This window comes from Falco rusticolus, chromosome 11 (genome assembly GCF_015220075.1).
Source record: "Falco rusticolus isolate bFalRus1 chromosome 11, bFalRus1.pri, whole genome shotgun sequence".
In the NCBI taxonomy this organism is placed as follows: domain Eukaryota; kingdom Metazoa; phylum Chordata; class Aves; order Falconiformes; family Falconidae; genus Falco; species Falco rusticolus.
In genome coordinates, this window is record NC_051197.1 from 9,767,911 (window position 1) to 9,787,483 (window position 19,573).

Genomic DNA, 19,573 nt, shown 5'->3' on the forward strand with positions numbered 1-19,573 from the left:
GAGCAGGAACGGAATGTGGATGCTCTGATTCACCCTACAGAGGAGGTTTTCAAGCCCATGGATGGTCACGGACCTCCGAGCTGCAGAAAGTGGATACGTGATGTGAGGGGTGGGAAGGTGCTTGCCTGGCCAGGGAGGAAAACATGGCTAGGCTGCCAGGTAGCTTGGGGCTAAATGAAAGCAGGACCTGGGTGATTTTAAGCCTGGGTATTATGAAAAGATGTTATTGCAGGACTTCATGATGTTAATGTCATTTTTCTGACCAGATGCACTCAATACCCATAGCAAATCCCAGTGATGAGTCTATTTTCTATTGTCAGTGCCAGCGCAGAGCGACACTAGAGACCACAAGGCAAAGAAATGCTGAGACAGCCTAACAGAGCATACAGCTCAGCCTGAACTACTGGCATGTTTCGTTTTGTTCTTTTAATTCTTGAAAAGAATTACAAAAGGATGGCAAATTTCACCAGAAGTGAAACAAAACCACAGGGCTTTTTGGGGATTAAGCGCTTTCAAGAAATTGCAAGAATAAATGTTTTCCTGCTTTCACTCTGTTTTCGGTACCTTAGGACCAAGCCACGCAGGGTGTTTGCTGAGATTCCCAAGTTTTCTTATTCAGACTCTGTTACTTTAGAGAACTTGTTTTGCAGAACTGTGCATCCCAGGGAAGGAAATTAAGGTCAGAGATGAGAAAAACCCACCTAAGGGCCTGAAATACTTGCAGTTTCTCAAAGACCACCCTGTGTGGGAATGATTGATTTAGAAATGGGTGGAACCTCTAAGCCTGGAGCTGTATCAAGTTATTCATGAAAATTCTCTGAGATCTTTGTGTGGACCAAGATGTTTGGGTGGTACTTTCTCACTCTTTCTTCAGAAAAGGCACTGTGGCCTCACAGACTGAAAACTGGCCCTGCTTTTTCTCTGGCTTTAAAAATAGCTATGTATCTTGAAAAGCTGCCTCAGCAGTAGTGGAGTAGAAAAAAAAAAAGTGTATTACGTCCCCACGGTTTCATACACTGCAGCTGTGCTAACAGAGCACATGAGGCTGAGACCAAAGGAAAGGCATGAAATAGTCCATGAAGTGATCAGCTGAATCTAACAGTAAAGCTTCACGCAATGGGGAGATCTGTTGTCCATAGGATGGACAGTATTGCAGATGGGAGGGGTTTGTCTTTTTGCTTTTAGGTGGAAAAAAATCCTGAATATTATTAATAGTAGTCAAGATCTTTGTGTTAATAAAATTGTGATGTAAATCAGTGGGGAAGTTATTTACTGATAGGAAGTCTACCTTACTTTGAATTCAGATTGTTAAATATTCTTTCAATGTGTTTGGATTAAATACCCGTATTCTGTGGGATTCAAAGTTTTGGGTTTACTTATGGTTGAATGCCTGTAGGTTGATGAACAGATTTGAAAACAACCAGGTCTCTAGATCTATTAAATCAGTTTTAAAAAATCTTCATTTTTTTGAAAGAAGCAAGTGTACATCAACATACAGCCTTCAACAGTCCCTCCCTAGGTCTTGGGGTAATTATTGCTAGTACAGGAATAATGGAACAAGTATCAACCAAATGTAATATACAGTTGCCACAGTGGAGCTATTCCCCCTGCGTCAACTCTAAAGTACCAGTGGTTAGTTTATAACCCTCTTTAGGTTACAACATTTTAACGTTTCTTCAGTGTTTATTTATTCTCTTCCCAAAGAATGTTCTGAAATACCGAGTTTACAACCTGTGGCTCATGTGATGGTAGTGGAAACAATTAAGCTAGAAGCTTTCAAAGCCACCACTGGGATTTTGATGCCCAAACTCATTAATTTTAATAAGAAGTGAGCTGCCAGTCGTCTTAAGTGGTTTTTAAAATCTCAACCCGTAAAAACACCTCTCCACTGGTTCCAGTTTACTAGGAGCTCAGAGCAAGGTAAACACATGTAACGGAATAGTAGGTGCTAAAAGGTGGAAAGTATGTGTTCAGATGTCTCTAAGACCATTCAAGGAGCCCAGTGGCAGCCCCAGCCTTGAGCTGGCAGATGTGGTCTGGCGCGAGGACTGCTCCCACCTTCAGCATCTCGGGGAATGACTGTCTGATCAGTGAACAGGAGGCACAGTTTCAGCGGCAAGAAGAAGAATGTCAAGGGAAACAGAAATCTTAGCAACAGCTCGGTTCCAGCTGTGATGATCACATTGTCTATTTTGGGTTCTCATGTCTGCTCCATGCTCTTGCCGCCTTAACGTTTCTGCCCACCACAGCCTTGTGGCCAGGGTAGCGCTCTTCTCCCCAGTGTGAAAACGGGTGGCTGGGTTGCACAAAGACCTGAGTGAATTCACACCACAGTGAGGAGCAGAGGTATCCAGAGTAGCATCAGAACAAGCTGGTTCGGGGCAGAATCAACCAGCTTGTATTCCTGTTGCTTTGCCTAAGTGCAGCAGGCAGTGAGTCCAGGGGGTTCTTGCCACCCATTGCCACCTGCCGCTGTTGCAGTTACCCACAGGGTGTTCGTAGGCACTTGGTCCAGGTCCTTCTCACCTGCCTAACCCATGCTATCCAAGTTCACACTGTGTGACCTTGCAAGCTGCTAAATGGCTGCATTTGCATGTTGAGAATTCCCTGATCCATTATCACGGCTGGATAAAAATTAAGAAATGTCTGCTGTGCCCTGAGGGTCACGCCTGCTGCAAACCTAGGAGAGCCTTTCCTTTTACATGAGTCTGGAGATGGCTTTCCTTCAGCTATGTCACAACCAAAGAAGTCTTGAAAGCTTTGGAGAGCACCAAGATCTTGCAAAGAAAGTTGCTGCACTGATGAAAATTCATCCTCAGCATGAATCATGGAAGAAAGTCTTAACGGGGAAAAAAAGCCAGAACCAGCAGATCTCTCTGTGACGTGCAACAGAGCATGGAGTGAGTTTGAGAAGGACTCACTGAGAGTCTGAATGCTTGGAAAAAGAGGAAAAATAGGGGATTTTCTTGTGTCTTTTATTAACGAAAGCAACCTTGGAAAAATTTCGTATTAGTTTAGACAAGTGTCTTTCTTTTCTGTATCTGTCATACGATCTCTGAAGAACTTCATTAATGTTGGCTGAGAGTGACAAAGTTACTGTCGTTTTTGCCAGTGAGTCTTATAGTAGCAACGATTAATTATCAGAAGCTCTTGGAAGGACATTGGGTGAAACATGATGCAGTGGAAATAGAGATGACCATCTTGACTGCTATTGTAATGGACTTCAAAAAAAAATCAAAAAGAAAAAAAACTGCCATTAGTAGTAGATGTGACTTTTTTGGAAGAGAACAAAATGTTCCATAAATGAAACATGTGGTTTCACTTGCAGCACATTTTGTACGTTGTCACCAATGAAGTTTAGGATTTTTTATTACTTTTTCATTAAAATGTCTTACTGGTTTCACTCAGGAGGCAAAACTTTTCATGTGGCTTTAATTGTTTCTGTCATAAAAGTCATAGCATCCATGTAATAGAAATAGTTTTGCAGACCACAGCTTCATATTGCCTATTAATCCTCTTCCATTTTCTGTACCTACAACTCATTGGGCCATCCCAAAGACAGAAAAAGTTCCTCTCTTGCAATTAAGACCAACCAGGAACTTCTACTGAAGTTGAGGGGGGTGGGGTGGGAAATCACTTTGTGTCAGTACTGGTTTATTAGATTTTTGTTTCGGCTATCTTAGCTCACAAATGTAAGTTCACGTGGCTGCGTATTGAAGGAGAGAGTTTGTACTGACTTTTTTCTAAATTAGTGAAACTCCAGAAGATTAAAACAATAAAAGGCATTTTTCTGTGTAGTTCCAGTCAGATGCAAGAGGTGGTAGTGTTTCAAACAGGAGCAAAGAGCTGTGGCAGTGTTGTTTCAAGGTGGCTTTGGACAGGCCTTTTACCCCCCCTTTTGCTTCATTTTTCCATTATACAAAACCTGCTTTTTGAGGTCCAACTCGCACGTCCCACCCCAGCAGCCCAGCTATTAGACTGTGCGTCTGTCATCAGTCTGGGCTTCCCTGTCACCAATCCTAACTCAGATAAACGAGCGTAATTATTGTTGCAGTCAAAACAGTTACTTGTTTCCACAGATGATATCTAAAGCTGAAAAAGAAAAAAAAAAAAAGAAAAAAAAAAGAAAAAAAAGAAGGGAGTGAGTGTTATCTTGCTAATTTAAGATCGGCTGCTGTTAAGGTATCTGCTTTCCTCGGAGAAAGTCACAGTTTTGCTGTTTAACCTTCAGCCTGGGGGGGAGGTGACGCCGACCCCTACCACAGGCTCTAAAGCCTGTAAGAAGTAATTAAAATGCCAGGAAACAGCAAGAGCAGATCAACTGCCTTTTGCCTGATTCCCGGTTCAGTGTTTGTTTCAGAGCTTGCTAGGAAATGCCGCTGCTGTCTTTAGTTGCTGCCCCAGAGCAAAAGCCTTTCTTCTCATACACCTTGGCTGTTAGGAGCACCCAACAAGTCGTGTAGCCCCCTGCTTTCACTTTGTCTTAGCACGAGCCCTTGCTTATTCATCAAATGTTTAAATGTTGTGTTTTTCAGCTCAAGGATGACAAAGACAAGCCCAGCCTTGGAAGGGTCCTCAGCAACAGCCCTGCCCGCTGTCCAGCTTTCTGAGCAGGTCCCACTGACGTCTCCTTCCCTGAAGCCCCTGCAGATGGACGAAGATGACAGCCTGTCTCCTCACCTCCTGTTGCCAGACAGCATCAGCCAGCTGGAAGAGTTTGGCAGGCAGAAGAAATGGCACAAGAAGCAGCATAAACACCATCGCCAGAGACAGTTCAATGACCTCTGGGTTCGGATAGAAGACAGGTGAGTCATAACTTTTACAGTCCCTGTCCTTTTCCTACTGTCTCTTGACTAGTTGCTCTTTACAGATCACAGGCCGTGTTGATTAGACAATAAAGAGGGTTTGAAAAAGGCTAAATGGGAGAGACAGGGAGTGAAATGGTGGTTTTGGAGCTTAATGAAGAATTAGGAAGAAGGCTTATAGGCATGTTTGATGTAAAAGTAAAGAGAAAAAAGACCAATGTTTAGAAGATTTTAAATACACAAAAACAAAGACTTGTCAGAGTAAAACCAGGGAAAAAATAACAATGGAAAGTATTCTGCGTTCACCCACTTTCTTCCAGTAATTATTTTCCAACCTTTACTGTCAGTTTTCACCCAAAGACTCTCCCATTTTCCAAGCATGCAGACTGTTCCTGGGAGGTTTTAGAATTCTGACAAACCTGACTCAATCTTAACTGTGTTCTGGGACTGAAATGTTTTAACATCTCAGACTGTGCTGAAAACAGCAAACTCGGGTAAAATGAAGTACTTGGCTAAGGCGTCTATGTGAAGACAATAGAGGTGGGCACATTTCTGTGGCCAATATTGGTCCAAGGTTAAAAACTTCCAAACAGTGTTTGAATAAGGTCTTCATGTTTGACCAGGGCTTCTTGATGTGTGCTTTTAGGATTCCCGGGCAATTTATTCTCCCTCCTCTAAAACTGAGAAGGCTCTTACTGCCTTTATCCAGGCCAAGTCATGGGCAGATAAACAGCCACAGTGTTTATAGATCTCCTAACAAGTAAAAGGAATGAAATAATCTGTTGAGAACTGGCTGCTCGCCTATACATGTGATGATTATGTTTGATCGTTACTTTTATTCCCATTTTCATAGCACCTAAATTCTCTGCTAGTAAAATGAGTCAGTCTCTCAGAGGCTTCTCCATTTGCTAAGGAAAAAACTCCATGTATTTGTGTTTTGGGATTATTTTTTTATTATTTTTATTTTCTTTTTAACGTAGCAGTTGCCTCTTTCTTTTTTTTCCCGTAGTTTATTGTATTCTCAGGGTGAATTATGCAAGGATTCTTATTAAGGTGGTGCATATTAATCTTAATGTAGTAAAGCTGTTTCTGAGGTTAATGCCATCCTTGGTAAGAAGGATTCATGTGTTTTGTTCTCAAAGCGCGTTCGGGGGTTGGATGCAGCCCGCATGAACTAGGAGGCATTTGGTTCAAAATAGTTGATTGCCTTGAGGACAAGGGACTTTTCTTTCTTCTGCATGGGGGCCACTGAATCGTGGTGTCCCATGACGTCCCAGCATTTCACAAGGATGTCTGGTTCAGCTCGCCATGCATGTCATACAGCTGAGGTGCTGAGATGTGGTGGGAGCCTGGCAGTTAGGCGCAACCCTCCTGCCCTTATCCTATCTATCCAGAAAGGATATTGGATATTGGGCCTGATAGGGCTGTGGAAATGTGCAGCTGGGGGCTTGAAGCAGTGGTGCTTGCATAGCTTCGGCAGACTTTTGCTGGTTTTGTTTCAATAAGAAATGTTCCTAGGAAAAGTATTTTAAAGGGTAGTTCCCCAGGTTAGAGTTAAATTGTTTGGTTTGTGCTCCCGTGAGATTTCATCTGAATCGAAACCTTTTTTCCCTCTACTTCCATTTCATAAGGATGGAGATTGGGATAAGGAAATGTAAGTTTCCGCTCCCACCACGCTGGTGATGAACCAGACGCTGCATGTCGCCTGCCTTGCTGAAAGATCCCAGGGAGATATTAGTGGGAGATCACAGCCCTAGAAATGAGGAAAGGCTGGAAGAAGGGAAGTCTGCCTTAGGGCTTTCAGATGGTTTTAGTGCTTATGCAGTTCTGGAGTAACTTCTGGTGTTTTCCTGGAAACAAAACAAAACAAAAAATACAAACTGTTCAGCTAAATCAGAGAGTCACAACCAGCTCTGGTTTCCCCATAAATTGGATGGGGTCTCGACTTTCATAAACCAGCTGCTACATATTGTGCTTTTGGCAGTTGGGTTTCATCAGCATTAATTGCAAGCTGGACCTTGCACAAGGCAATAAACAATGAGGTTTCTCTAACTGGTTCCTTTCTGATTGGCAAGAAAAGAGCAGAAATGTGTGCCTATCACCAGACTGTAGCGTGATCGTTCTGGGGAGGAAACAACCAGGATGGCTGATAACGTGGGCAGTGCAGTGTGACCTGTGCGGGAGAGAAGCACGTGGCCTCACATTTTGTTGCCTTAGTGATGTTCACCAGCAAGACTGTTAGCACTTGGGTTTGAGGATAACCGGTGTACTAGAAGTTCGTGCTCTGGCCTGTCCCATAGATCCATTGTGCATTTGCATATATTTAAATCGTGTTCTGTACAGGCTGAGGTCTCTGCATATAGTGTTACCTTGAGCTATGGCTCCATGCTGCCAAATGGTTCTTCTTCCAGTTTGAGTTTCCTGACTCACATGTTGTCACCTGAAACTTGACTTGTTCACCTTTGAGACAGAGGGATTTAGGTCATTGCTGCGGCTTTTGGATGAAAGCTGCATAAACCTCACCGGTTCCGTGCGAGGTGTCCCGAATTCAGCCGTTTGAGCTGCCTTTCAACCTGAAAAGTCAAAGAGAAGTATACAGGTGGGGGACAAATCCAGGCGAATTTAAACCAGATTATTGATTCTTGTATGAGCCTCATTGAACTGTGAAATGACTGTGGTTCATACAGCTCTTTTCCAAAGCTTTATTGACCGTGGATTCAAGGACTTTATGAGCCATGAATTGCAGGGCTTTTTATGGACTATGCATTTCTAGGCTATCTCATACACTTCCATGGAAATCTTGGGGTGTTTTTTTAAGCTACCAACACAGAAACAAAGGAAATGAACACAGGAGAACAATCTTAAAGGAACATCAAAGGTCTGACTCCAACCTATAAAAGCCAGGAAATCCATAATTAATGGTTCCACTAAGACTTCAGCTCACACAGTCGTTCGGGTCTAATCTGAGGTTATAGCTACAATCTGAAACGGCCTCGTGAAAAATGAGTCATCATTTAATGTCACACATCATTATTAGTATTTACTTTCAGTTATACCTTGGAGATTGTCCTTTCCTTTTTGTTCTGGCTTAACAGCTGAGGCATTTGAGTTGGCACCCCTGAGTGGACAGTGTTTAGATTTGTGTGTTGGAGGGTTAGTACTGCTGTGAAGGATGAGAAAGCCTCCCCTCTCTCTTCTCCCTGTCTTTGACAGAGCTAAGATTTGCTGATCTCCTGGGTAATCGGCTGCACTGAAGGCTATTAAAAAATAAAAAATGCTGATGAAATGTGTGGTTTCCTCTCCCTTCTGCCCTCTTCCCCCAAAATCTAAACAAAATTTGAAAGTCCTGCCTGGCTGCAGTTTGTGTTTGAAATTGTCAAGAATCAAAATTAAATGGACATTTCAAGTAGCGGGATTTTTTCTTTAATTACTTGGTTTTGCAGAAATGCGCTGATCTGAAGTCTGTCTTGGGGAGGAATTTGAACTTAGATGAAACTTAAACCCTAGCTAGCTCCTGCAGCCAAGAGCCAGCTGGGGCAGCAGGGAGGGAAGGCAAAACCGTTGAGCTGGAAGGCTGCGGTTGGCATACAGGGCATGTTATTGTTCCTGCTAGCTGAGCTTCTCCTTGTAATATAAAAAATTAATTGCAAATCATTCACTGGCTTTTAATGATGAGCTGCTCCGTTAATGGAAAGAATAGAGAAACGTCTGTGACGGTTCAGAGTAGTCAATGAAGGATGGATCAGGACCGTACCTTTGTTCGAGCAGGCAGAGGGTTTAAGGCCACAAATGAAAGGAGCCCAAGAGAACAGAGAACCTCTCCCAGCTGCAGAGGGAGCATTATAGCTCCTGGGGCCCTAAGGCAGGGTGGGAGGAAAGCTCCTGGGAGAAGGCAGGGAAGTCAGTAACTCGGAGGGTGTTCCAGGAGGTGAGAGCTTTGGAAGGAGCGATGGCAGCTGGGGGATGTGAAAGAAGAGAAATACAGTAGTGGGAAGAAAGATTCAGAGAGGATCTAATGGGCAAATCCGAAGGTTTGTTCCCACTGCCGAGGAAGAGATGTGGGTAAAGATGGTGTTTGGAAAGACTCTGAGGTCACACAGATGCTTCACTTGCATGGGAAAGAAATTCAAGCAAAAGAATTGTTATCTGAAGAGAAAAAAAAGGAAATATTGTCCCAGATGTAAGCTCAGCCCTGCAAAACCTGCCTTTAGTGGGAAACGAAATTAATTCCCCCTGTAATTGGAAATGGCATTTCTCTGGTAGCCCAGTGCTGACTATTCACCCCATACAAACATCACAAATACCAATTTCTTTGGGAAGCAACAGTTATTTTAGGGAAGGGGGGAAAAAAAAAAAAAAAGAAAAAAGTTATGCCAGTGATGGATGAAGGGAGACAATGTGTAATAAACTGCACTAAGAGTGCCTGTATAGAGTGAACCTTATCAGTTTGGATGGAATTTAAGCACTTAGCCTGTTATCCTTTCTTTCAAGACAATACAGTGATGGAAAACAGAACTCTGTCAACTCAGACAAACTTTTAATTTCATTTAACCGCATCTGAAAGGTAAATTTCAGTAAATGAATCCAAATTGCTTCCTTTTCACAACACACGGTGCTGAAATACAGTACTTAACTTCATTAAAGAAAAGACTGCTTTTCTTTAGAGGAGACCTAGACACTTTTGAAGTCTAACAGGTAAATTGTGGTCAGATGATTTCCCTCCACATGGTAGCTTTGAGTTTGAAATTTCCATCACTGGGGCCTTGTTTGTTTAAATTACTGTATCCGCCTCCCTGGTAAGGGTACTGCTTGGAGAGTGCATGCCAACCGATGCTCATGGAGGGGGGAGCGCTCCCTCCTCCAGCCTGTCTCTGTGCAGCCAAGTAAGCAGTTGCCACCACTGCATTTATTTGCCCTGTGTTCAACCAAGGATGAGGATGCAGCTTCGGGACCTTTCCAGCTTGTTATAGTGAACTTGCTCCAGCAGCCAGGAACAGCGGGAGCATAGGTGTCTTGGAGTCCCACCTTCCTCCCCTGGTCACACCTCGTTGTTGTTTGGGGCTTAGCTCTGTTGTGTGGCCCCTTGGCTTTCCTCCAGCACTTGTCTACCGTTTTCTTTGCTGTTCTCCTGACAGGGTTTCCTTCTCAGGAAACCTTCATGAGGACAGTCCCTACCAGTCACTGCCCCCAGTCTCCAAGGCATGGCAGAGAAGTATGTACTCCTCAGAAGAATCTCGTGGTTCGACAGCTTGGGTACAAGACCCTTCTGTCATGCTGAGTGGTCTCAAAACACCTCCTGGACAAATGCTCCCTCTTGGTCCCTTGGTGGCAGCTGAACCTTTGTATCTTCAACCGGCCTGAAATCTGCTCTTAGTTTGCCCAGTTTTTTAAGAACTCTGGTGGATGTACAGTGGCCAGAAGAAGACTTTTGGGCAGTGAAGCAGTACGTCAGTTGGTCCCTCTCTCTCCCAGTGTTGTGTGCCTCTCTTGAACATGCAGTCTTGCTTCTGTGAAGGCATCCTCAGCTCCTCCTGAGCAGAGAGCGCAAAGCGTGGGGAGTGCTGTATTTTCCCCTTCTTAGTTTCTTACCATTTCCATTTGATCCCCCTTTGAGATGAGCAGATGGCTTGATGCTTTAAACAAGCACTGATGTTGGCAATTCTTTCATCGTGCCCTTTACACAGCGCCAAGTACGCAAGCCCTCCAGTGGAAGTAAAATAACAGCGCTCCGTGCAGTAGAAATGAGAGGTAAATCTCCTGACTGTAACATATGATACAGTGATGACATATCCTCCCTCCCTCCCTGGATGGTTTTTATTGAGGCTTCTTGGATTATCAGGTTGGTCAGAGTGCACAGAATGCATTAATTAAAGCGTGAAACCTGGGCTCAGCACACAACTCTCCCGTGCATCGCAGTGACGGATGGGAAGTCCTGACATTCGTGTCCAAAATTCTTGCATCTCCATATTAATAGACCCTCCCTGTCAGCTGGCTGTGAGTGATAGCTTCTTTCCCCTCGTGGAGTCAAAGAGTTAATTTGTTATCCTCCAGATGGGGCTGAAAATATGTGCAGCCACACTTTCACCTGCTGGACACGCAAAAAGATCTGTATGCTTTACTTTGTTCTGTTGTTGTTCTCTATAATGTGCTGCCGTTGTGTGATGAAACAAACACAGATAAGCTTAAAAAAAATAAGCAAAACCCTTGCGTTTTTACTGTCACTATTGCTTAATCGTCTCACTATCAGTATGAACAATTAATATGAAGCAGTATGCAAACCCTATTTTAATGAAAACTATAAATACCTGAAAACAAAATCATTAGAGATACAGAAGTCCCTTGGAAATAGAGACGTAATTTGTATATGGATTTCAATTTTATTTCACGAAACTATATTCCTTATTGGTAATGCAGTAGGTATTTTATTTTTGTGAAATTTAAATCCATCATAAATATTAAATCCATATTTTGAAGGCGAGCAAGTAACAAAATTGGAGCACGCTAAAGCTAGGATTTTTGAACAGTGAGGTATTTTTCAGCACTGGATATCCAAGAGCCCTTTCTGCTCCTTCCTCCTCAATGCTGATAAAGATGGAAAATACAATAAGAGATGTTTTATGGAACCTGTTAAGAGCTTTCTCTTCCTTTCTTGTTTCCTGCTCTTTATTTGGGATGTGTTGAGTAAAGATAGCCTATATTATGCGTTGATATCTACCCCAGTTTGGTGTATTTCTGACTTGCTATCTATCATTGCTAGCTTTGTTAATCTGCCTAAGATCTGTCTGATGCAGCACAAACAAAATGTTTGCTTAGGATTCAGTTTCAAGAAGGAGCAGCTGCTGAGTCGTGACAATCTTTTCCTCCGTGATGCACATCCCCACTTGTTCCGCTGTTTCTCAGCCAGCGCAGTCTCATTTCCTCACCCAGTGCCAGGACTCTTGAATCTGGACAACCTGTTAACTTTTCAGTTCCATGGTTCTCCATTTTCTGCTTCAAATTTTCTTTCTCCAATACTCTTTCTACCTGCCCTTTTTAACTCTGGCTGCATGCACTTGGCATGGGCCCTGGAGCAAGGAGTGGAAGGGGACCCCTCCAGCATCTCCATCCCCAGACCTCTGCACTCACCTCCAGCTCCCTGAGCTCACCTAGCTCGCGAGGTGTCCTTCTTCACTTTGTTAACCAGGAGGTAGACCTCCATGTTATTTCATCATCTTTTGCTTTTTCCTACCATTTTCACACAGATGTCTGTGTGGCCAAAGAACACTGCTGATCAGGCAAGACAGTCAGCACTGGCTCCATTTATTCTTTGCTAAATCCATGGACATCATAAAGTGGTCCAGGCTCTTTTTGCTGATGCTTTTTCTTCTCTTGGCGAATCGGCAGCCTCATGGGCAGTCTCTGTGATAGTGACCAGTGCCAGGAGTGTGGGGGGCAAACTGTGGTCGGGACACCTACAATAATAAGTCGTTAGCAAAACCTTTATGCTTATGCATTAGATCTTTTTTTTTTATTTAACAGACATTGGAAATGTGCTTACGGTTGGCGTTAAACTAGTGAAAAGGTGCCCGTGGGTATAAATGCAGAAGCAAGTTTATTTTACCTACTGCTTGTTTTAATGTTATGAAGCTACCACGGTTGACTAGGTTAGACTCTATTTAAAGTCTTGAGATTCCCAGCCACAACTGCTCAGTCATAAAAATAAGGTTTCAGGATGGGACCTATAGTACAAAGTGTCTCCTGTGGAGCAAGGCAAAAAAAGGAGGGTGCTTTTTCCACCAAAAGCGTTAACGCTGAGTGAGTTTGACTGTCTTCTGTGTTAATGCAAGGCTTTTTCTCCAGCTATTTTTAGTCTGTTCCAGCAGTGTATCCCACTGTGGCCTGGTATGCAAGAAAAGTTTGCTGTGAGGTTTGCAAACACTTGTATTTCTGTGTTGTGAGAACAGAGCATTTGTGTGTTTTTGGAGCGTGTGTTCCTTCGGCGACTGAAAGGAAGGGCAGACCGCGCATGTGATCCGCGCACATGTTTATTGTTGCCTGTGAATAACCATGTACAGCAAATGGGCTCTGGACAAAAGCTTGTTAGCAGATGTCGTCATGGCCCTTCCAATTTATAAATATGAGCCTTGACATTTATATTTTCCATATCCAGAGCTTTCACTAGCCAGATGTTCTGAGGATTGGCTCCTTGGAGTCTTTAACTGTGACTCCTCGTGGCATATTCTCTGTTGCACATACAAAAAAATAAAACCGTTATTTCTGGCTCCTATCAAACAGATAAGGAGGGAGAATGCACTGAGTACCCTCAGGTAAAGGGAGTTCCTCTAAATCTGAGATGCGGTTTAAGACAGCTCTACCGAACTCTGTTCACTCAGCTGAAAATGAAGTTGTCTGGTGTAGCAGGCAGAGAGAATTCCGGACACAGCAGTGTTTTTACCCTTGCTGTTCGGGGTGGGTGAAGAACGCGGTTTGTGTTATACTTGCAAGGCTGACTGCAGCTGCAGACACTGTACGAAGTGCCAAGTGGGCTCGTGCCCGGGGTGAGCAGGATTCCTGAAACACAGAAGTGGGTAGTAAAGGACCTGCACTGCTTAATTGCAATCCTTGGTACGGAGCGTTGTGTTTTCCTGATCGAGCGGGGTGGCGGCCAGCACCACATTCAGACTCCAAACTTTGAGCATGACTTGGCTGACAAAACGTGGCTGCTTCCATCTTCAGAGCAAACTGAATTGCTCCCCAGACTGGTGCGGCCAGCACTGACCCTGCAGGGAGGCTGGACCCCGTGCACGTGAGGTTTGGGGCCGTTGGGGTCAGGAGCAAGGTGTTTCCCTGCCGCTCAGGCTATGGAAGCAGCAGAGACCCATCGATGCCATGGCTGCTCCTTGCACGGGTGCTCGTCAGGGAGAAAAGTTAGTCGCTGTCTCAAAAGCTGGGTTTGGGTCGAAGTGGGACCTCGGAAAGGGCGCTGCTTGCCGCGTTAATGGCTGTCTGCTTCCCTGCCCCAGGGGCACACAGATGTGGTGAAGAGATCACTTACCATCTAAAAGCCAGAGCAAACCTTCCCAAGCACTGCCACCCTAAGCTGGACTTAGATACATATTTGAGTGATCTTTGTATCTAGCAGTATTTAAGCCCCCAAAGATTGCAGATCTGCTGTTCCTCAAGGTAAAGCTCCAGGCTTAGCAGAGATACGTAAAATCTGTAAAATATAAAAAACTTCCAGTGAGTTACTGTAAAAAAAAAAAGAGATGTTTTTAAAATTCAGTGGAAATGCAAACAAACAACACTGACAATGCTAGCCCAGAGGAAAAGGGTAAGGAATATGGGAATTATTTTTGGTTCTGCTGTTCCCCTTCTGATTAGTGAGTCTCATGCCCTGTGAAACGAAGTGAAGTATGACGAGGAGGAGGACAACATCACCTTTGTGGTGGGCGGTTAGTTTATACGAAGGGTTTAACCACAGTTATACTGTGGTAGCAGGTTTATCTAGGACAGAGTCCTCGTAGAGTGAAATGGGAGGAAATCTGATTCCCTGACAGTGCCGGCAGCGTGGGCTGGGAACCCAGCAGGACCCCGAAGGGCAGCTGTGGCCCAAGTCCAGTTACTCACCGGAGGAAGGAGAAGTAGGAGTTATTTAAATTCATATGGTTTTAATGTTATAAAGGCCGGGTTCCTGCAATTAGGAAAATGCCAGGCCAAATTCCGATTTCACTCAGATCTCCTCTTTACAATTCCTGAATAACTTCCCTGAACAAAGCAAGCGTTATACCGGGGGCTTGAGCCCCCAGCGCTGGCGGGCGAGGGAGCCCAGCCTGTGTCCCCAGCTGCTGGGTGTCAGGGTGCCTGGCGCAGCAGTGCCGTGCTGCGTGGCATGGACAGTGCTCACAAGAGCTCGGGTCTGCAGAGACGTTCAGGGTCCAGGTTCTGACAGCCGGCAGGGAAAGCGGCTGCAGCGTGGCCAGCAAGCAGCTGCTTGGGATGGCACCTCTGGGCTTTCAGAGGGTTCGCAAGCGCTTGGGGAGAGAGTTTGTGCTGTGGCTGGTGTCACCGTGGTTGCTTTGCAAGCAGCAGGATGAACCCAAACCTTGTGGGCAATGCAGCAATTTCATGTCCTTGGAATTTCTGCTGATAGATATGCCTAACAAACCTTTTTTTATTTTGAGAGTGAGTCTGTTGGAAAGAAAAAGAAGCCAGTGCTCTTGTGCAGTGGAACAAGCTTGAATTCAATACTGCTCCAAATAACAGGTTCAAAGATCTGACCCAACCTTAATTATTCTTACTAAGAGAGACTCTGGAAAAATACAAGCAGTGAGCAGGAAAGAGAGCCCAGTGAATTAGAGAGAAAAATGCGATACAGACTAAACGGAGAGAAAAACTGTTATGCGGAGATGGAAAAAGAACAGGGAGAAGGAAAAAGAAAATTAAAATCAAATGGAAAAATGCAGTATATTGGACATCCATTTAAGCCAGTTTATATTTTGGTTGTTCATTCTGTTCCTTAATACGTTGCACAGGCATCTTCTTAGCTGAAGTAATTGTGTGACTTAGAGAACAGTCTTGGAGAAAATACTTAATTTTACAGGATGTTTTAGGTATATCCCTATTCTATATATGCCTATTCTAAATCATTTTAAAGTCTGGAGGGGAAAGTCGATATCTTTTACAGTGTTAACAAGAAAGTGACAGGGTCAAATATATACATCCCTATGAATGTATGTGTTCCCCAAGCACATCTAAACATGCTTGGTTAATTCTGTGCATCTGCAAAAAATTTTTGAGCCATAGGGCCCACACAATGCCAAACAAACACTTGAGTGCACATAGGGGAGGGCAGACCAAGTCACTCTGGTTCTAATTAATTGAAAGGTTGAGCCCAAGACATAAAATATGGATTATGATTTTGACCACCCCAAAAATGCAAATTGTTTTGCACATGGGGCTGTACTGGTGAGCACAGGCAGTCTGCAAAATGCAGACAAAAGGTAGATATTCCGCTCATGCTCGGGATTTGGTTCAAAACCACCTGATTGCAGCCATCAAATTAACTCTTTGCGTGTTGTGTATCAGCAGGTTGCCCAAAAATCTTCATAGATTGCAGCACTGGCAAGATTTTTACAATACTAAGGCCATCTGTGTGTGCATCCTTAATGTTCTTGTTTACTTTGGCTGTAAGAACTGCAATCACTATCTGTCCAAGGACCAGTGAAACAAGTACTTGGTTATTTGAGCCATGAAGATGAGTGCCTTAATTGCGCATACAGATCAGGTACACAGCCAGATGTGTGCAGTGGGTGGGGATGAGTTTGTGGATGTTTTTGAGCCCACATCACTACTTAGACTATCGTGAATGCATCCTGGCTCGGATGTCAGTGCAGAACTGGTGAAACAAAGGGCTCTGAGCTGTCCCCTCTTAGCAAGGGCCAGGTCCTGGGTAAAACTGGGATCCATTATCCCAGCTCTGTGATTGCCTCGTCCCAGTGCAGAATCACAGGGGGATATTCTTAGGATATTAGAGAATCATCAAAGCATTTCTTAGAAGGGCAAAGGAAAGAGCTAATGTTGTCATCTCCTGCCTCAGGACCACCCAGACACTCTACAACAAATTATGGGTCTTCAGCTACAATATCTTGAATTATTGTTCACAGGGATTTTAAAGAATTTAATTTCTTTCTGTTTTTTCCCCCCCCTCTTTTTTTCCCTTTTTTTTTTCTTTTTTTAAAGGATGACATGTAGTTTCCTGATGGGCTGGTTTTAATAAGGTCGAAATCTTTGTTGTTGCCAAATCAGAGAGGAATATAACATCTTTAAGTCATTAGATGGGAATGGGGTAATTACTCAGAGGGTGTGCTTCAAAGGTTATTGGTTTTTACAGCATTCTGTGTTTTTACACCATTCTGCAGTTGTCTGAAAAGGAGTGGCGGGCCTGATTCTGTCACTGCCACATGTGTGGGTGCAGGATTTGTATTTGCAGGGTTTTCCTGAAGGACTTCAGGGCAGGAGGCTGGAAAGGGCCATCATACCCAGTCTCCTCTGGGGATGGGGGAAAGCTCAACCTGACTGCAAGGTGCAGGAAACTTTCCCATATCCTGGAAGTTCACCTCAGAAAAGAGCACTCAGGCTGTGCTGAGTTTGTTTCTCACCTGCTCCTTCCCTACCTGCTAGATGCATCCTCATTGTCCACCTTTGCATCACTGTGTCCCCATGCCTGAGGGACCCTCAGGCTGCACTGCTGTGACAGCAGACTCCTCTTTCCCCTGTCTCTGGTGCAGCACTACCCATTGCTCCCATCCCTTCCCGTCCCGTCCCCATTCCCTCCTCTGGCCCCACAGCAACTTTGCCTTCACAACGTGACCCACCTGTGGTTTTAGGATGCCCCTGTAGTGCTCAGTCTCGCTGCAGGTCAGTGTCACTCCAGGGCTGAATTTGTCATCACAGAGGTATTTTGCAGGTGGCCTGGGCAAGTGGGACCTGCAAATCAGAGGGAGAGCCTGCAAAATGCTTCACGTTGGGTTAATGCTGGTGGTGTCACACTAACGCTTCAAGGTCTTGACTCAGATCAGAGTCAGGGGAGTAATAGAAGTGATTTAATGAGGTTTTGATGGTTCCTTGGTGGGTGTCATAGAGCTGAAAACCAAATCTCCTGGCTTCCAGCCCATGGCCCATTCAGACAGGGGGGCAAAAATGCACTAGAAGCATTTGAGCTGCATTTCAGCATTAAGCCTCCTCCTGTTTACACCATCATGGCCTCCCTGGAACCCCTGATCCAAGCAAGCCACCAACTCGTCCATCGTGTCAAACCTCAGAGACAAGACCCCAAGGAAGGACAGCATGCTGCAGCCCTGCCATGCCTGTTGTTGGGGACCCGCTATGGGGCTGCAGCGGGGAGCTACAACCCCGCCAGCTACTGCTTTTTGCGCGGCAGGATCAGCAGTTTTCCTCTTCCCCACACTGTGGCCCCATCCCTTTGTAGGAACCCATCCTTACCAGTCAAAGCACTTACTGGAGCAAGAGCTTGGCTGGGGTTCAGGAGACCTGAATTCCTGAGATAGAGATCTTCAGAAACAGCTCCTCTCGCCTACCTTAGAGACATGCCTTTGGGGGGAAAGGATTGTCATCTGGAGACATCTTGTTCCCCACGAACTGTAGTGGGAACACAGCTGAAGAGCTCTGACTACAAGCCTGCATCTGCCATAGCTATAATTAATCCCACCCTTTAAATCCTATTAAAGGCCAAGGCATCCGGAAGGACTGCCCGTGATTCTCTGTGATGGCACCTTCTGCAGGTGCTGCTGACAGTCTCAGTCCTGCATGTTCAGGAGGTGAAGGTGCTGACGTTACTTCCCTTTGCCCCTCAAGCATCATCCCATCCTTGTGTGCAGTGTCCTGCTCCCCACCGCTGCTGTTCCTGCGACAGTGACAGTCTGGCTCGGGGTTCTGGCGTGCTTGTTCGTGGCTTTCTGTCCTTTCAGAGCAATGCCTGGTGAAATTTGTGCTTCCCTTTCCTGTCAGTACTCTCTTTTTTTCTCCTAGGGATAAGCCATGGCAGACATGGTCCTAACAAAGAGGAGGGCTGGGGGAATCCATCTCTATCAGCAGCCGTGCGCTGCCCTTTGCCTCTGCACGGGGGTCGGAGGCTCGCAGGTGCCTGTCTCGAGAGGAGAGAATTGGAATAAGGCTGGATCAGAGCTTGACATTTGTCTCAGGTGGAAGGCTGGTTCCCATTTGAGTCTCGTCAGAAGGAAAGCTCAGGTCGGCAGCAGCGGGTTGTTGAGATGCTCCTGGTGCTGTTGCCTGACCCCTCTGTTGATAGCGTGGCTGCAGCTGCCTCCCAGCGACTCTGCCGCTGTGCTGCTCGCAGAGGGTGGATGCTTGCAGTGTAGAAAATGGCCAAAGATCTGGGCTCCCAGTAACCCTGGGGTAAAGGGAAAATAGTAGAGGTAAGGCTCTTCTTTGGCTCATCCCCTGACTTCTCTGTTGGCCACAAACCAGCGTGTGATACTGCTTACTCATGTAGACACACAAAGGCACTTTACTGCACTACTGCAAATAAGCAGTGGCCTCCTGTAGACCAAAACCGGATTCCTTAATCAGATCCAGGTTGGATTATTTACTTTTTTTTTAATGAACTGAACCTTGTGAAAGCATGAGCCTCTTGGCCTTGATCCCACAAAGGACTTTAGGGCGTGTGGAGTTGTAGGTATGTGAATACTAGCCTTGCTGGAAGCACTCCTGTGCTTCCAGTGCTTAGCATCCTGCTAGGCTGGGACTAGCAGACTCAGCATTCTGCAGGATTTATCCCTCAGGCTGCAAGTGTCTGTAAAAAAGACAATGATGAAGAAACAGATGAAGCCTGAGTGTAATGGAGCCTATGCTGATCTAAAGAATACCTTCCAGAAACACAGCAAATAATAGTATGAAAACATCAGGAGATGGGGACTTTGCATTCCCTTTAGGAGGTTACTGTAGTGGTTTTCACAGTTAAATCCTTGTGACTTACTTCTAATGCGATTTTTTTTCCGCCGGCATGCTCTTTTTTTTTTCTTTTTTTTTTTTTTTTCCTTCTTGGCTGAGCACCGAGTCCTTTCTTTCAGACATGTGGTCAGATTTCTTGCCAGCCAGCTTGTTTACATACTGCAACAGGTTGGTCCCAGCGCTTTAGGCAGATGTATTTTTCAAATCTTGATTAATAAATTTTGATGACATAAATAGGTCTGGTTAGTTCCAAGAATAATTGTCTTCACTAGCAGAACATTATTCCGATCACCAGGAAA

General features: G+C 44.8%; 1 protein-coding gene across 1 annotated transcript in view; it reads left to right on the forward strand.

The window, feature by feature from the left end:
• Positions 1-19,573, forward strand: part of TRABD2B (TraB domain containing 2B) — a 295,484-nt gene that overhangs the window by 266,004 nt on the left and 9,907 nt on the right. The window contains exon 6 of the mRNA XM_037404866.1: positions 4,536-4,805. Coding sequence (XP_037260763.1) covers positions 4,536-4,805 — 270 coding nt within the window. The remainder of the gene's footprint in view (positions 1-4,535; positions 4,806-19,573) is intronic.